Source organism: Meriones unguiculatus, chromosome 10, assembly GCF_030254825.1.
Source record: "Meriones unguiculatus strain TT.TT164.6M chromosome 10, Bangor_MerUng_6.1, whole genome shotgun sequence".
Taxonomy (NCBI): Eukaryota; Metazoa; Chordata; class Mammalia; order Rodentia; family Muridae; genus Meriones; species Meriones unguiculatus.
Window position 1 is genome coordinate 2,887,031 of NC_083358.1, and position 15,553 is coordinate 2,902,583.

General features: G+C 52.2%; 1 protein-coding gene across 6 annotated transcripts in view; it reads left to right on the forward strand.

Moving 5' to 3' along the window:
• The window catches only part of Pcnx2 (pecanex 2), a 94,878-nt gene that overhangs the window by 20,888 nt on the left and 58,437 nt on the right, over positions 1 to 15,553 (forward strand). For all 6 annotated transcript variants that reach the window (XM_060391788.1, XM_060391789.1, XM_060391784.1 and 3 more), the window contains exons 9-15: positions 891 to 1,026; positions 1,341 to 1,480; positions 2,008 to 2,161; positions 2,281 to 2,313; positions 8,393 to 8,561; positions 11,061 to 11,171; positions 11,697 to 11,788. In XM_060391788.1, the coding sequence (XP_060247771.1) occupies positions 891 to 1,026; positions 1,341 to 1,480; positions 2,008 to 2,161; positions 2,281 to 2,313; positions 8,393 to 8,561; positions 11,061 to 11,171; positions 11,697 to 11,788 (835 nt within the window). The remainder of the gene's footprint in view (positions 1 to 890; positions 1,027 to 1,340; positions 1,481 to 2,007; positions 2,162 to 2,280; positions 2,314 to 8,392; positions 8,562 to 11,060; positions 11,172 to 11,696; positions 11,789 to 15,553) is intronic.

Below are 15,553 nucleotides of genomic sequence, written 5' to 3' on the forward strand. Positions count from 1 at the left end.
GCTACATGCCTCTGTCACACCTGACTTCCTCTTCCGGCTCAGTGGCCCTGTGCTCATGTGGTGATTGTGAACATAGGCCGGCACCTATTCTTGAACACACACACATGTAAAAATGAGTTTAACAGTTAAAAAGTCTGGACTGCTCCAGAGAGCAGCCACATGTGACTGTTTTAAAGACTGATTTCACTTATTAGTGTTCTGCCTGCGCGTGTGCTTGCACACCAGCAGAGGGCGCCAGATCTGCTGTCTGTGTGAGTGTGTGCTGGGAACTGAACCCAGGACCCCTGGGAGAGCAGCCGGTGCTCTGACCTCTGCGCCGTCTTGAGGTCACACTCCACCGCAGTGAGCCCTAGCACACAGACCGGGGGCACACTCACTCCATCATGGCGAGGAGGCCATGGCTGAGGGGTCACATGGGTTCACAGCCAGGAAGCAGAGGGAGATGAGGTTGGTGTTCCCACACCTCTGCCTTTATTCTGGCCAAGACGTTAAGTATTGCACACGAGCGCGCACACTCAGGGTGGGCCGCCCACCCCAGTTGACCCTCCCTGGACACAGCCGCCCACCCCAGTTGACCCTCCCTGGACACAGCCGTAAGCAGCCGCTGGTCTCTCAGGCGATGAGCTGCCAGCTCACGGTTGATGTGAGTGTCACACAGGTTCTCGGGGTCCCAGGCCTTCACCCGCAGTGGTCCCATACTCACACCCACGTAACAAATCAGAGCTGAGCAAGCATCCACTCAGCCACGTGTCCGGGCCTGGGCCTCAGTCGGCCTCCTCGCTCACTCAGAACGCAGTCCCTTCCTGGGCTGCACGCCACTGGCCTCCTGGGTGCAACAAACACAGGCGCCGAGCGCAGGCTGCTCACCAACAGTGCCCTCCCGTTCGCAGAGACGCTCTGCTCAGCTCGTCCAGCACCAACACTTCTGGGAGCCCCGACCCGTCCTCGGGGGACCCCGCGCTCGGCGCCCTCCAGCAGCAGCTGTTGCTCATGGTGGCTCGGAGGACACACTCGGAGACCCCTCGGGTACGTGAGCGCCAGTGTCGCTGGTCATGGCTGCTGTAGAGGCCCTGGGTCTCCCTGTGTGTGCGTGTGTGCGTGTGTGTTCATTTGTGTGTGCCTGCAGGTGTGTGCAGGTGTGTGCATGTACATGTGTGTGTATGTATGTATTACACATGGTTGTGAGCCTCCATTGCACGCTGAGAACTGAGCCCAGGCCCTCTGCACTTTTAGCCCCCACCCACCCCTCACCGCCCGGGAGAGTGACCCGTGGGCGTGCTTCTGTGACAAGGCCTGCGCGGTGACGCTCTCTCTGCTCTGTCTGTGTCTGACCTGTGAAGCCCGTGAGTCAGGACGCGGAAGACTCGTCCCACTCCTCCGGGAAGTTTAGCCGCGAGCAGTTTCACAAGTTCCTCATCTTCCCCGGGAAGTGGATCAAAGTGTGGTACGACCGGCTCACCTTGCTGGCCCTGCTGGATCGGTAAGCTGCCGGGCACTCGTGTGCGTGTGCGCGTGTGCGTGTGCGCGTGTGCGCGTGCGTGTGTGTGCATGCGTGTGTGTGCATGCGTGTGTGTGTGTGTGTGTGTGTGTGTGCGTGTGCATGCGTGTGCGTGTGAGTGTGCGTGTGTGTGCGTGCGTGTGTGTGTGTGTGTGTGTGCATGCGTGTGCGTGTGAGTGTGCGTGTGTGTGCGTGCGTGTGTGTGTGTGTGTGTGTGTGCATGCGTGTGCGTGTGAGTGTGCGTGTGTGTGCGTGCGTGTGTGTGTGTGTGTGTGTGTGCGTGTGCAAGTGCTCGCCAAGCCTCAATTTCATCTGTCTACGAGTGTGTGCTGGGTGCCAGCCCCATGCAGGGCACCTCCCTGGTGCCTGTCCTCCCTCACTCTCAGGACCTGGGTGTGTGGTGTCCGTGGGGCTGGGGACAGTTCAGTGAACAGAGCGTGAGGACCTGCTCCCATTGACATGCTCTTCTGACCTCGTAGTTCTCACTGCAGCTGCTTGTGTCTGCACAGGACTGAGGACGTGGCGGAGAACATGGCGGCGGTTGTGCTCGGCGTCCTGGTCTCACTCCTGGGCTTTCTCACGCTCAGTCGTGGCTTCTGCAAAGACCTGTGGGTCGTGCTCTTCTGTGTGGTGATGGCGAGCTGCCAGTACTCCCTGCTCAAGGCAAGAGCCAGCTTCTGTGCGTGTGAGTGTGAGGGTGTGTGAGCTGGCATGTGTGTGGACTGTCACTAACAGAGCTTTGCAATCGTGAGGTGACCCAGGCCCTCTGGTTTGTGTTCTAGAGCGTCCAGCCCGACCCTGCCTCACCAATACATGTAAGTGTGCCCTCCTCCGCTTGCACTGAAAGAGGCAATGCACACACCCCTTTATGGGCCATGTTTGCACCCATGTGTGTGTCTTGGACACAGGACCCTCATGCATGGTGCTGGGCTCTGCCTGGGTGTGGGTGCTTGGGCACGGTGACCCCGTGGGGAGGCTCATGTGTGTCCCACACACAGTCGTCTGCCCTGAAGACCCCACCTCTGCTGAGTGTGCTCTGGGCCTCTGGCTGCCTCAGTATCCTTGTGTGCGAATCGAGTGGGGATCGAGGGTGACTCATCAAATGGTGTGTGCAAAGTGCTTCACACGCTGTCTGACACTTGCTGAGTGGGAGTGGGAAGCTGCTGGTGTTTCAACTACCACGTGTGTTTCAGGCTTAGTGGTAACTTGGTCACACACATGCAGTGCGAGGGTTGAGTCAGGGTATCCGTGTCATGCCTCGTGAGAGTATTTACACTAATATTTCCAAGGCCGTTCTGCGTAACGTTGGTGGCGGCCTCCATCCTTGTACTAAGCGCACAGATCCCCCTGCCTCAGGCGTGCACCCCTGCCGCACTCCCTGCCCCTCTGTTCCCTGACACTCACGCTGTGCTCACCTGCCTGAGTCACACTCGACAGATTCCGCACAGAGTGAGGCTGCGCAGAGCTCGTCCCGGTGTGTGTGCTCGGGTCCCTGGGGAAAGCAGCACAGGCTGTGAACTGCCGAACCACGTCTCCAGCAACTGCTGTGTGGGAAGAGGCGTGCAACGGTGCGAGCCCTTCCTTGCACATGTGAAGTCCTGTGCATGACGCCCTTGTGCTTGCTCCCTGGCTCTGCGCCCTGTCACCTTACCTGACCAGGCGGCCCCACAGGGACTCCGGACACACCCACACCGACCTGTGTCAGCTTCTGTGACGGGCTCTGTGGGTCCACTGTGCAAGTGCCGTGTGCTTTCACACTCCTGTGTTCTGTGCCCCCTTCCTGCCTGTCACAGCCCATGCCTACCCATCCCCCCACCGTGAACACAGAAACTATCTTCCCATGATTGTACATTAAGAAAAATACCCAGGTATAGGAATGAGTTTAACAACACCAGCTCAGCACAACAGAGAAAGCTTCTCTGGTGGCACAGGGCTCCATTCTGTTACTCCTGAGTTCCCCCGCAGCTGGTTTGCAAGTGATTCATCCTGAGAGTGAGCATCACGAGCCCTGCCCCCACCTCATGAGGGCACAGACACCGTTTCTGAACTTCCCTCAGCGGGCCACCATGAGGCTCTGAATATTTGTACATTTGTCATAGCCTGTCCCATGCCCTTGCCATCACCCTCCTGGTGAGGAGGAGGAGAAGGAGGATAAGGAAAAGGAGGAAGAGAAGGAGAAGGAAAAGAAAGAGAAGAAGGAGGGGAAGGAAGAGAAGGAGGACAAAGAGAAGGAAGAGAAGGAGGAGGAGAAGGAGGGGAAGGAGTTAAAGGAGGAGGAGAGGAGAAGGAGGTGGAAAACAGGTGGAAAAGAAGGATAATGAGCAAGAGGAGAAGGGTGCAGGAGGAGAAGGAGGAGGGGAAGGAGGAGCAGAAAGAGAAGGAGGAAGAGAAGGAGGAAGAGGAGGAGGAGGAGAAACAGGAAGACAGAGGTATAGGGGAAGAAGGACAGGAGTTGGAAGAGCAGAAGGAGAAGAGGAGGGGGAGGAGGGGAAGAGGAGAACAAGGATGAAGAGGAGGATGAGAAGTAGGAGGAGATAGAGGAGTTGGAGGAGGAAAGAATTAGTAGGAGGGCAAGGAAGAGGAGGTGGAGTAGGATAAGGAAGAGGAAGAGAAAGAGGAAGAAGAGCAGGAGGGGGAGGAAAAGGAGAAGAGGGAGGAGGGAGAGGAGGTGTGGGGGATGAAAGAAGGGTTAGGAAGACTAGAAAAAATAGGAAGAAGAGCAGGAGAAGGAGGAGGAAGAAAAGGAAGAAGAGGTAGGAGGAGGAAAAAAGGAGTTTGAGGAGAAGGAGGGGGAAGAAGAGATGGAGGAAGAAGAAAAGAAGGAGGTATAAGGAGGAGGAAGGAAGTAGGAAGAAAAGAAGGATGAGAAGGTGGAAGAGAAGGAAGAGGAGAAGAAGCTGGAAGAGGAGGAGGGAAAAGGAGGAGAAAGAGCTAGAAGAAGAGGAGCAGAAGGAGCTGGATGGGGAGCAGGAGGAGGGGAGGAGGATGAGGAAGGAGTAGAAGAATTAGGGGGAGGAGGGGAGGAGAAGAAGAAAGTGGAACAGGAGGAGGGAAGGAGGAAGAGAAGGAAGAGATAAGGAAGAGGAGCTGGAGCAGGGGAAGAAAAGGAGAGGGAGAAGGAGGAGGAGAATGAGAAGGAGGAGGAGAAGCATGAGGAGGATGACAAGTAGGAGGAGGAGAGGAGTAGAAGTGGGAGGAGAAGGAGGAGGAAGTGAAGAAGGAAAGAAGGAGAAAGAGAAGGAGGAGGAGATGAGGAGGGGGAGGGGTAAAGGAGGAGAAGGAGCTGGAAGAAGAGCAGGAGGATGTGAAGAGGAGGAGCAGGATTAGGAGGATGAAGGGGAGGAGGAAGAGGATGATAAAAAGGAGGGGAAGAAGGAGGAGAAAGTGAAGCAGGAGGAGAGGAGCAGGAAGAGAAGGAGGAGGACAAGGAAGAGGAGCAGGAGGAGGTGAGGAGGAAGAAAAAGAGGGTGATAAAGAGGAGAAGAAGAATGAGAAAGGGGAGAGGAGTAGAAGGAGGAGTAGAAGTGTGAGGGGTGGAGGAAGAGGAGAAGGAGGAGGAGATGGAGGAGGGGGATGGAGAAAGAGAAGGAGGATGAAGTGTTTCGACCCGCGTAATCATCTCACCAGCAAGAACGCACGCGGACAACAGGATCCTTCTGCAGCAAGCTTTATTACAGTCAAGCGATGAAAGGAGGAAGACCCTGAGCCCCGAAGTGGCCCTGTTTACATAAGCCCTGCTCACACCAGAGTGGTGTGAGATGACGTATCATTCCCTGATTGGCTGCTCACCCATGGTGTGAGATGACGTATCATCCCCTGATTGGCTGCTCACTCATCACCCCATATGACGCCCCGGGCTGGGTTCGTGACTTGGCGCGCTATTGCCGAATGGTCATGCGCTCTATGACTTGTTTACCAGTTTTGAGGGTGGAAGCCAGCGCCATGGCGACCAAACCCCGGCTCTCCACAATGAAGGGGAGGATGAGTAGGAGGAGGAGGCAGAAGAGTAGGAGAAGAAAGATGAGGGGGATGAGGTAGAGGAAGAGAAGGAAAAGGAGGAGGGGGAGTAGAAGAAAGAGGAGGGGGAAGAAGAGGAGAAGGAGGAGAAAGGGGAAGAGATGGAGGAGAAGGAAAAGCACGAGGAAGAGAAGGAGGAGGAAGAGGAGGAGAAAGGAGGAGAAGAAAGAGAAGGAGGAGTAGGAAACAGATGGGGAGGTGGAGATGGAGGTGAAGGAGGAGGGGAAAGAAGGAAGAGAAGGAGAAGGAAGAGGAGGAGCAGTAGGATAAGGAGGAGGGAAGTATAGTAGGAGCAGAAAGAGGAGGAGAGGAGGAAGAGAAGGAGGATGAAGGGGAAGATGAGAAGCAGTAAGAGGAGGAGGCAGAGGAGGAGGGGGATGAGGTAGAGGAAGAAAAGGAAAAGAGTGGGAGGAGTAGAAGATGGAGGAGGAGGAAAAGAAGAAGGAGAATGAGGAGGAGAGGAGGAGGAAGAAAAGGTGGAGCAAAAGGAGGGGAGAGGAATAGAAAGAGGAACAGGAAGACAGAGGAGGAAGAAGAGAGGGAAGAGAAATGAGAAGGAGGAGAAGGAGGAGAAGCATAAGGAGGAAGAGAATTAGGAGGAAAAGGAGGAGGGTGTGGAGGAAGAGAAAGAACAGGAGAAGCAGGAAGAGGAGAGGGAGGGGAAGGAGTTAGAGGAAGAGGATGAGCAAGAGGGGGAGGAAGAGAAAGGAGTAGGAGATGGATGAGGGGAAGAAGAGATAGAGGAAAAGAAGGAGGAGCGGGGAGGAGGAGAAGGAGTTGGAGGAGGAAAAGGAGGATGGAGGTGTAGGGGGGATAAGGAAAGTAGGAGGAGCAGGAGGAAGGGAAGGAGTAGAAGGAGGATGAAGAGGAGGATAATAAATGGTAGGAGGAGGCAGAGGAGTTGAAGGAGGAGCGGATAAGTAGGAGGGGGGGAGGAGAAGGAGAAGGAAAAGAATGGAAAGAGGAGGAGAAAGAGGATGGGGAGGAAGACTAGGAGTAGGTGAAAGAGGAGGGGGAGGAAGAGAAGGAGGATAAAGAGGAAGATGAGAAGGAGGATGAGGAAAAGAAGGGGGAGAAGAAGCCTGAGACTGAGGAGGAGAAGGAGCAGGAATAGGAGGAGAAGGATTAGGGCAGAAAGAGGAGGAGGAGATGGGAGAAGGAGGAGAGGAAGAAAGAGGAGAAGGTGCTGGAAGAAGAGCAGGAGGAGTGGAGGATGAGGGAGAGGAGGAAGAGAAGGAGAAGAAGGGAGGGAGAGAAGCAGGAGGAGGCAAGGAGGCAGTGGGGGTAGGAGGGAGAGGAGGGGGACTTTGAGAAGGAATTTAGAGGGGGAAGAGGGTGAGGATGGGGAGTGGGAGGAGGAGAAGGGGGCAGGGAGGACTGCAGTGTGTCTGAGATGCACTTTTCCAGAACAAAACCAGGCAAGAAGCCACATCTTGTTAACCAATGTGCAGTCGCTGGGTCTGATGGCCATGACTTCTCTGTGCTTTGCAAGTCCTGAGCTGTCGTGAGTGTGAGAGCGTGCAGCAGGCTGGTCACTAGGCCTGGAGGTGTCCCTGTGGGATTTCCGTCTCCTGTGGATCCTCGAGCTGCTCTGTGAACAGCGGCCACAGCATGGGTGACGGCAGGTTGGAAACAGGCGCACACTAGGTCGGCTTGCAGACAGCTTTGAGGGCGCTCCCGGCGTGCAAAGCACTGTAGCCCAGACGGGAGACCCGAAGGAGCGTGTAAGAGGCCATTCTCCACCTAGTGGAGCAGGTGAAGTTGCCTTGATGAATCGACTTCCGGGGTTGAGGGCTGAGGAAGGTGCGCCCTCGGCGTCGGGCACAGAGCTTGGTTAGTGAGCGTAGGCGATGTGGGGAAGATGAGGGTTATCCGTGTGTGAGCAGTGTGCCCAGGATGCTCCAGGACCCAGAACACAGGACACACAGTCACAGCGGCCGGGCGAGCGTGTCCTGGGCTCTGTGCGCCGTTTCTCAGTTGGCGACACGGAGGACGTATCTGTGACGTGGAAAAGTACCGAGGGCACTTCAGGTCGCGCAAGGCCAGGGGCAGCTGTTCCCGGGTAAGGTGGTGTAATACACGAACCTGCGCACACACGTGACAGCTCTACGGAGCTGATTCTCTCCTCCCGCCTCCCATCGGGGTCTGGATGGACCCTTGGTTGCCAGGGTCACCACTGCGCTGGCCGTTTGAATTTCCCGCGGCCTTTTGAAAACAGTGAGGGTGTTTGCACCTTTAACAGTGTTTCAGGGGCTGAGCCCAGACCTGAGGGCTCAGCTTCCCCTCGATGAAACCCGGCCAGGATCAGCCATGAGGTGCGGTCTGGTTTGGGGGTGTTGTTTTGTTTTTTGTTTGTGTTTTGTTTTGTTGGTTTCGTTTGTGTTGTGTTGTGTGTGTCTTTGGCCGTGCACTCTGGCCACCATGTTGAGCCGGGCGGGGCGCTGAGGTCTGACCACAGCAGCTTCTCCTCCATCTTCTTCCTCCTGCCTCAGAGGAGCTGGCGCCACTCACAACTCACACGCTGTTTCGTGTCGACAGGGTGCCTGGATTAGATGCACAGGAAGGTTTCAGGGCGTCTCGCGCCTGAAAGGAGCAGGCCAGCAGAAGCGAGCCTGGGAAGGCGCGGGGCAGGCGGTTTTCTCGGGGTAGCAGCTTCATTCCTGGGGGAATTCTGTTGGACCGGAACGGTCCTCTGTGCCGATCGGTTGTCAGTCTGATCTGGGAAAGTAAACAGGAAGCACTGTTTCTGCACCCGCCTTTTGTCCCCCTTCCCTGGGATTCTGAGGGCGGGAATGGACGTGGGGATTAGTGTCCGTTGCACCAAGTGGTGTGAGCTCCGGGCGTCACTGAGTCACAGTGACAGGCTTTGTTCTGTAGGGACACAACCCTGTCATCGCCTACAGTCGGCCAGTCTACTTCTGCATGCTCTGCGGCCTCGTCCTGCTGCTGGATGCCTGGGCTGAGGCCAGCCAGCCCCACCACGCCGTGTACGGCCTGAAGCTCCTCACGCCAGAGTCTCTGCGGGCAGCCCGGGACCACCTGGTCGGTGAGTGTTTGAGGGTCACGGGGCTGAGCTCAGGATGCGCCGTGACTCCCCTGTGTATGTTGAGTCCTTAGTGGAAAGGCTGGCACATGTGATCCCTGCTGGGAGGGGCCGAGTGCTTTCTTCTTGGCTGTGTCTACAGAAGACTCTGAGTGCAATATAACAAAAGGGGGATGGATAGATAGATAGATAGATAGATAGATAGATAGATGATAGATAGGTAGGTAGGTAGGTAGGTAGATAGATGATTGATAGATGATAGATAGATAGATACATGATAGATGATAGAAAGATGATAGATAGATGATAGGTGATAGATGATAAGTAGAAAGATGATAGATAGATAGATAGATAGATAGATAGATAGATAGATGATTAGATGATAGATAGATTGATTGATTGATTGATAGATGATAGATGATAGATAGATACATGATAGATGATAAATGATAGATGATAGAAAGATGATAGATAGATAGATAGATAATAGATAGATAGGTGATAGATAGATGGATAGATAGATAGACAAAGGATAGATAGATGATAGATAGATTATAGATAGATGATAGATAAACAGATGATAGATGGATGATAGATGATAAATAGATGATAGAAAGATAGATAATAGATAGATGATAGAGAGATAGATAATAGATAGATGATAGATAGATAGGTGATAGATAGGTAGACAGAGGATAGATAGATGATAGACAGATGATAGATAGGTAGATAGAGGATAGATAGATGATAGATTATTGATAGATGATAGATAGAGGCTAGCTAGCTAAATAAATGATAGATAGATGACAGATGATAGAGAGATGATAGAGGATAGATAGATAGATAGATAGATAGATAGATAGATAGATGGAAGAGTAGTGTTAAGGCTTGAACTTGGGACCTCAGACATCTAGTTAAGCACTGCACACTCCACCCTAACCCCAGCCCCTGCTGACTTTCTCTTTTGGGATAGGCTTGAAGTCACATCCACAGGCCTCAAATTCACTCTAATACATGCTGTCTTGGTCTTGTGATCTCTGTCTGGGCTTGCTGAGTAGGTGTGATTCGAGGCCTGGGCCTCCACACCCTGCCAGGAGTAAGCTCTTCTGTGGGTTCTTCCACTGTGCTGACCTGCATGTGCTCAGTATTCACCCTGTTTTCCCACCTTGTGAGAATCGCCTTTGCTCGTGTTCGAAGGAGCCAGACAAGACTCCCCACTGCTGGGCATCATGTCCTGGGCCAGGGGGCTGCTGGACCTAAGGATACTGGCACTGAAGATACTGGCCCTGAAGGTGCTGGCCCTGGGGATGCTGGTCCTGAGGATACTAGCCCTGAGGACCTGAGGATGCTGGCCCTGGGCTGGGCTTACATTGCCCTGTGGGCAGGGGGGCCACGGGTGTCAGCACCTGTTCCTGCAGAGGCAGGGCACACCCTTGGTGGTGCCTGCACAGTGAGACACAGGGGGACAGCTGGCTTGAACCTCACCAACCGGGCTAGTCCAAGGTTAACAAGAGGTCCTGAGGCAACAAACAGGATGATAACTGAAGCCAACCCCTGGGCTCCACATGCGCACACACACACCCTCCACACACATGCACACCCTCCCTCCACACACACAAGCACACACACATGCACACACTCCCCTCCACACACACAAGCACACACACAAGCACACACATATGTACACACTGCCGTCAGCCACTGGGCCTTCATTCTGTAACTAATGAAATCTTGTGTAGCTGCTTTCCAGCCTTGGGCGGCCTGTCTGTGTAACCACAGCCACTCACACCCGGCTCCTTCCTTTAGTGGAGAGCTGTGTTTTGCACCAACAGCTGTGTGAGTCTCCTTCCTGCACGAAAGATGGAGCAGGAATCAGGGTCCTCCCGAGTGCCTGGATTTTTGTTTTTCAAACAAATATGTTGGTGAGGAGCCCAGGTAGAGTGGGACATGCCGTCCCAGGTGTCAGGTGTCCCTGTGGCCATCATGGCGCCGGAGCTGGGAAAGCCAGGGGTCGGCTGCACCGTAAAGGTTCCCTCTGGTGGAGAAAGGCTGGTGAACATGAATCACTCCTGGGTGAACATGAGCCAGGGCAGCATGGCCCAGGATCTACAGTGTCACCTGCTCATGAGTAGCTGATCTTGTGAATCTTTAACACAAGTGTGGCTGTTTTTTTTCCTTTGCAAACTTCATTTTACACTGCTGTGTCTTTGCACATTCTTCCTGGACTCTCCCTGTCCTTCTACTTCCCCGTCCTGTCCCCAGGTCTGGCTCTTTCCTGAGCTGCGGGCCTCGATCCTCCCTTGTCCCAGGTCTGGTTCTTCACCCTGAGCCCCTCCCTCAGTCCTGAGCCCTGAGAACAAATTGATGTTTCTTCTTCTCAGCCTCCAGCAGGCTGGGTGGAAGGAGCCTCTTGCTTACTCAGTTTCCCTGCTGGGGTAGAAAGGGCAGGCTATGGCCGTGGCTTCCGCTCTCAGCTCACGTGGCCTCTTCTGTTCTCTGCAGTATTTCTCTGCTGCTTCCCCGTGCTCTCCCTGCTGGGACTCTTCCCCCAGATCAACACCTTCTGCACCTACCTCCTGGAGCAGACAGACATGCTGCTCTTCGGGGGCTCGGGTGAGTCTCCCTTCTCCTCAGGGATGAGGCCAAGGGGTCCCGGGGCTGTGGGAAGGGGTGGAGCTGGAAGATTTGCCTTGGCCTTAGGTCCAAACCTGCTCTGGTTTGCTGTTCCCAGTCTGTTTCATAGACTCAGAAGTGAGGGAAAAGCAAGGATACAGCGAGGGGAGGGTTCCCTTGACTGGAAGGGTGTGTGTGTGTGTGTGTGTGTGTGTGTGTAAGCATGTGCAGGTATCATTGTGGGAATGGGTCAGTGTGCATCTGCGTGTGTTGTGTCCTGTGTTGTGAGTCATGGAAATCTTTTCCCCAAACACATGTCACCGTGATGTCCCTGAGAACAGCTTACAGCGCTGATCCTTGGTCTGTCACCACATGGGCAGTCACCTGCCCGGTCCAGCCTCCCTTACGCTGCAGCCCGTGTCTGTGCATGGGCCCGAGGACAGGCAGCTTGTCCTGGGTCACGCTTACAGCTCTGCTGACGTGAGAGGGGCCTCGTAGAACGCTGTGGCGGTGCTTGTGTTGCAGCCGTTTCCGGGATCCTGTCAGCCGTGTACAGCGTGGGCCGGAGTGTCCTGGCAGCAGCCCTGCTCCACGCCTTCTGCTTCAGCGCTGTGAAAGTAAGTGTGCGGACACACACGCACACACACACACACAGGGTTGGGGGCATCACCCGGGCCCATCAGTGTACTGTTTATCAGCTGCTTTCAACTGTAAAGCAAATGGGTAAACATGTCTGGAGGGCGTGCCAGGACCTGGCTGAGTTTGGAAAACACAGATGCTAAAAGCCCAGAACGGTCTTTCAGAAGTGTGACTCTCACACACATGGCCTGACTGTGTGTGCACACAGTGTGGCTGTGTGACTTGCACACATGCCTGACTGTTGCCCACAGAACCAGTGACTGGGCATGTCGTCCTTCTGCATGCTCACCGCTGTCTCTGGCCCGGGGTTTCCGGAGTCTTGAGGCTTGTGGGATGCAGGGAATAGGGTTCATCCGAGAGCTGAGCACTTCCTTTGCTCAGGACAGAACAAGTGACAAATAGTGACAGAGAGTCAGCAGCCCTCGTCACCATTTTAAACAGCTTTGGCTTAAAAAGTAAAACCGTTTGCACCTCTCTCTTGTCCTCTGAGTGCTGCTTCAGAAGGTCCATGGTGACTCAGCTCTAAGACGCCTTTGAAACGCTGTGAACTGACTAGCATGGTTAGCAAATTCACACAGGGTCCTGGGGGAGGGGAACACTGACTGGATTAACCGGGGTTTTCCTTCGTGTGTGTGTGTGTGTGTGTGTGTGTGTGTGTTATACATAAGTATATGTAAAAGTAACTTTTATTCACCTGATTTGTTGTCAGGGAGGCTTACTGCCTCCATCTGCTAACCTGGAAGCCTCTGGCCTCCATCAATCTAACGTAGGTCTAGAATGTTTTCCACCTCTGGGTCTTGCTGCTGAGTGAGTTCATATTTCTAGCTCTTTCTGAGCTCTGGCTCAGAAAGCTGGTTCAACTCAGCTGTTCTGGTTCAAACTCCTCTCCCAGCTGACTGATTCAGTCTGGCTTCTCTCAGCTTCTGAGTCAATTGCTGCTTGGCCTCAAACTAACTCTGCAATCTGTTTTAATCTCTGGCTCCTTCTGTCTTCTCCTGTGTCTGGCGTGTTCTCTCTACAGCTCTCCCAGCAGAACTCTCTCCTCCCTCTTGGCCTCTGCTCTCTTCTGTCCTTTTCCTGGTTCTGGTGAGAGCTGGGCATCTATCTCCAGCTCATTCTGTCAAATCTTTCTCTGATTTGTCACTTTCTCTGCCCCTCAATTAGACATCAACTTCAACCATCAGTGCTTCTTTCTAGAAACTAACTTTGCCTTCCTTGTTAGTGATTAAAAGTGCATGCTAAGGGCATGTCTGTGTTCTAGCCAGAGGGATTAAAAGTGTGTGGTGTGTCTGCATCAGCCAGATCATGTAGACTGAGGTCGTTGATCTGATCCCTTGACACAGCAGCCATGTTTCTGGATTAAAATTCCTCTGTAAGTATACGATAGATATATGTTTTCCCAAGTTGTCCTGTCTGTCCTCTGTTGATAGAAAACTGGGTTGACTCTAATTCCTTGCTCCATCGAACAAAGCACCATAAGCATGGGGTGCGGATGTCTCTAGAGGAGGGTGTGGCGCTTCCTTGGTTCTGTGCACAGTGGGTTAATACAAGGGCCTTTGCATTGTGTACATGAAGGAAATCCTATAACTCTATAACCACCCTATAACCACCTGCTATTGTGCCAGATTCATGAGACCCCAAAGACCACCACGAGTCGAGTCCATTACAAAACACATGAGAATCTTTTTATTACAAACTATAGCTTGGGCTCACACACCTTTGCTGCCAAAGCAGTGAGAACCAAGAGCCTCATGCTCAGGGTAGGTGGGTGATTTAGAGTCTGGTCTCTCCCAGTGCGCTCAAAGCAGGGGATTCCTGCCTGGCAAGTTGTCTATTGGTCAAAACACAAAAGGGGATGTTGCATTTTGCACTGATTTGCTGTAAGAAAGTCCCCAAAGCCATTAATGGTCTGGCTTCCCTTGTTTGGCTGTCCCAGGAGAGAGGGGCTGGTTTCCTAGCAACTGTATCTCTAGTGGGCAGGAAAGAATGCAGCACAGCTGGTTCCTCCCCAAAGGTGGCTCCACCTGTCAGGCCTTTGTTCAGACTTGTGCTTTAAATGTTAATCCAATAACCCCCCCCAAAAAAATAATTTTTAATTCTTTGGTCTCTTACTCCCCCCTTCCCATGATCATTTGAAGACCCAGTCTTGGGTCTTCCAGATGTGACCCCCAGTGTTCTCCAGATTTACCTTTCCACAATATGATATGAGTACCATTACTGTGTCTCTCCCAAGCATTCCTTCATGAAAGCCATCAAGTGATTTAAAATACAAGGCCCAAAGGTAAAAATCAAAATGGGTGTCATCAGGGTGGATATAAGGCTAGTAAGCCAAGGAGAACTATTATGCCAGGATTTAAACCATCCTCTGCAATCTTCTCTTTTCAGTGTCTCTCCAGGCTTCTTGTTTCTTTTTTTTTTCTTTCTTTCTTTTTTTTTTCTAAAGATTTCCTGATCATTCCCGAGTAATTTACATAAAAACAACATTTCTCTCTAAGGACTGCACACAGCCTGTCCTGCTGTAAAGGACAACAAATCTAAGACCTTTCTGTTCTGCTGTTTCTGCCAGGGAATCAACAATCTTTCTAAATGTTTGATTGAATTCTCAAGTCACTGAATATCTTTATCAATACCTGCCTTTAAGCTGTTTATAATTCTGGCTTTATACATCCAGTACTGCAATACCAGTTCGTGCTCTAGCTAAGCAGGTCTCCAAGATAACAGCTAATGTCAGGGAGCCTCTTTTAACTTAGCATTTCAGCCTGTTAAGTGGAATTATGGGAGAAGGTCTCTTCTTCTGAAACTTATTCAGTTCTGACAATAGGACCGTTGGCATCAGGGGCTAGGAAGGTAAAATGCCAGCCAAAGGCTGGACAATGGGGCAGTCCTCAGAAGCGTCTGGTTAGCTGATCCACCTGAAGAGTCAGGGAGCAATCATGTCAGCTTCCAGCAAGTCCAGATTTCAGCTTGCAGTCCATGGCTGATCCCCAAATGGAGTCTGTCAGCTAGGTGAAAATCTGCTGAGACAAATTCAGACTAGAGACAGAAGTTAAAACTTGTCTAGTAAATAAGAAAGTGAAGAATCCCAAGACCAAGGGAAAAACTCATCTGGGGTCCATTTGAGCTATGCCAGATCCAAGTCTTCTGACTTTTTTGATTTCCTGAAACTCATATGAATTTTATTTTACAAAAGGAAGTATATTACTATTACCATTGTATTGAGATCCATACGTTAGAAAAAGCAGGTAACAGGTGTTTACAAGAGAGCAGGAGCAGAGTGATGCCATTAAGACCTAGGAAAAGCTATGGCATTTGGATCAGATATACACATCAGACAGATGTTTTTATCATGATGAGAAGCACATTTAAGTCTATCTCCAGAAGACAATGAAAGAGAAGTTAAAATCTCAAGCTTTGTGACTGGATAATAAGTAGTCAGTGCTCCATCAGCTTATCAGAACTCTATTGATCAGTGTCATAACTCTGAACTTCTGAAATCTTATGACAACATTAAAACTGAACAGCAAAAACTTAAAGGACAAAAGTTGCACTTAACACTAAGCAGGGAGCTGAACACAGCTGGTAGACCTCAGCAAAGATGGCGGTAAAACCACAGCTCCACCTTCTTTATCGCTGAACCAACATGGTGGCTAGCCACGTGTTGTTACAGGCTGTGGCCGGCAATTTAAAACATAGCCAACAGATGTCTCTGATGGTGTTGCTATCTGCCATAATACAGCACAGTG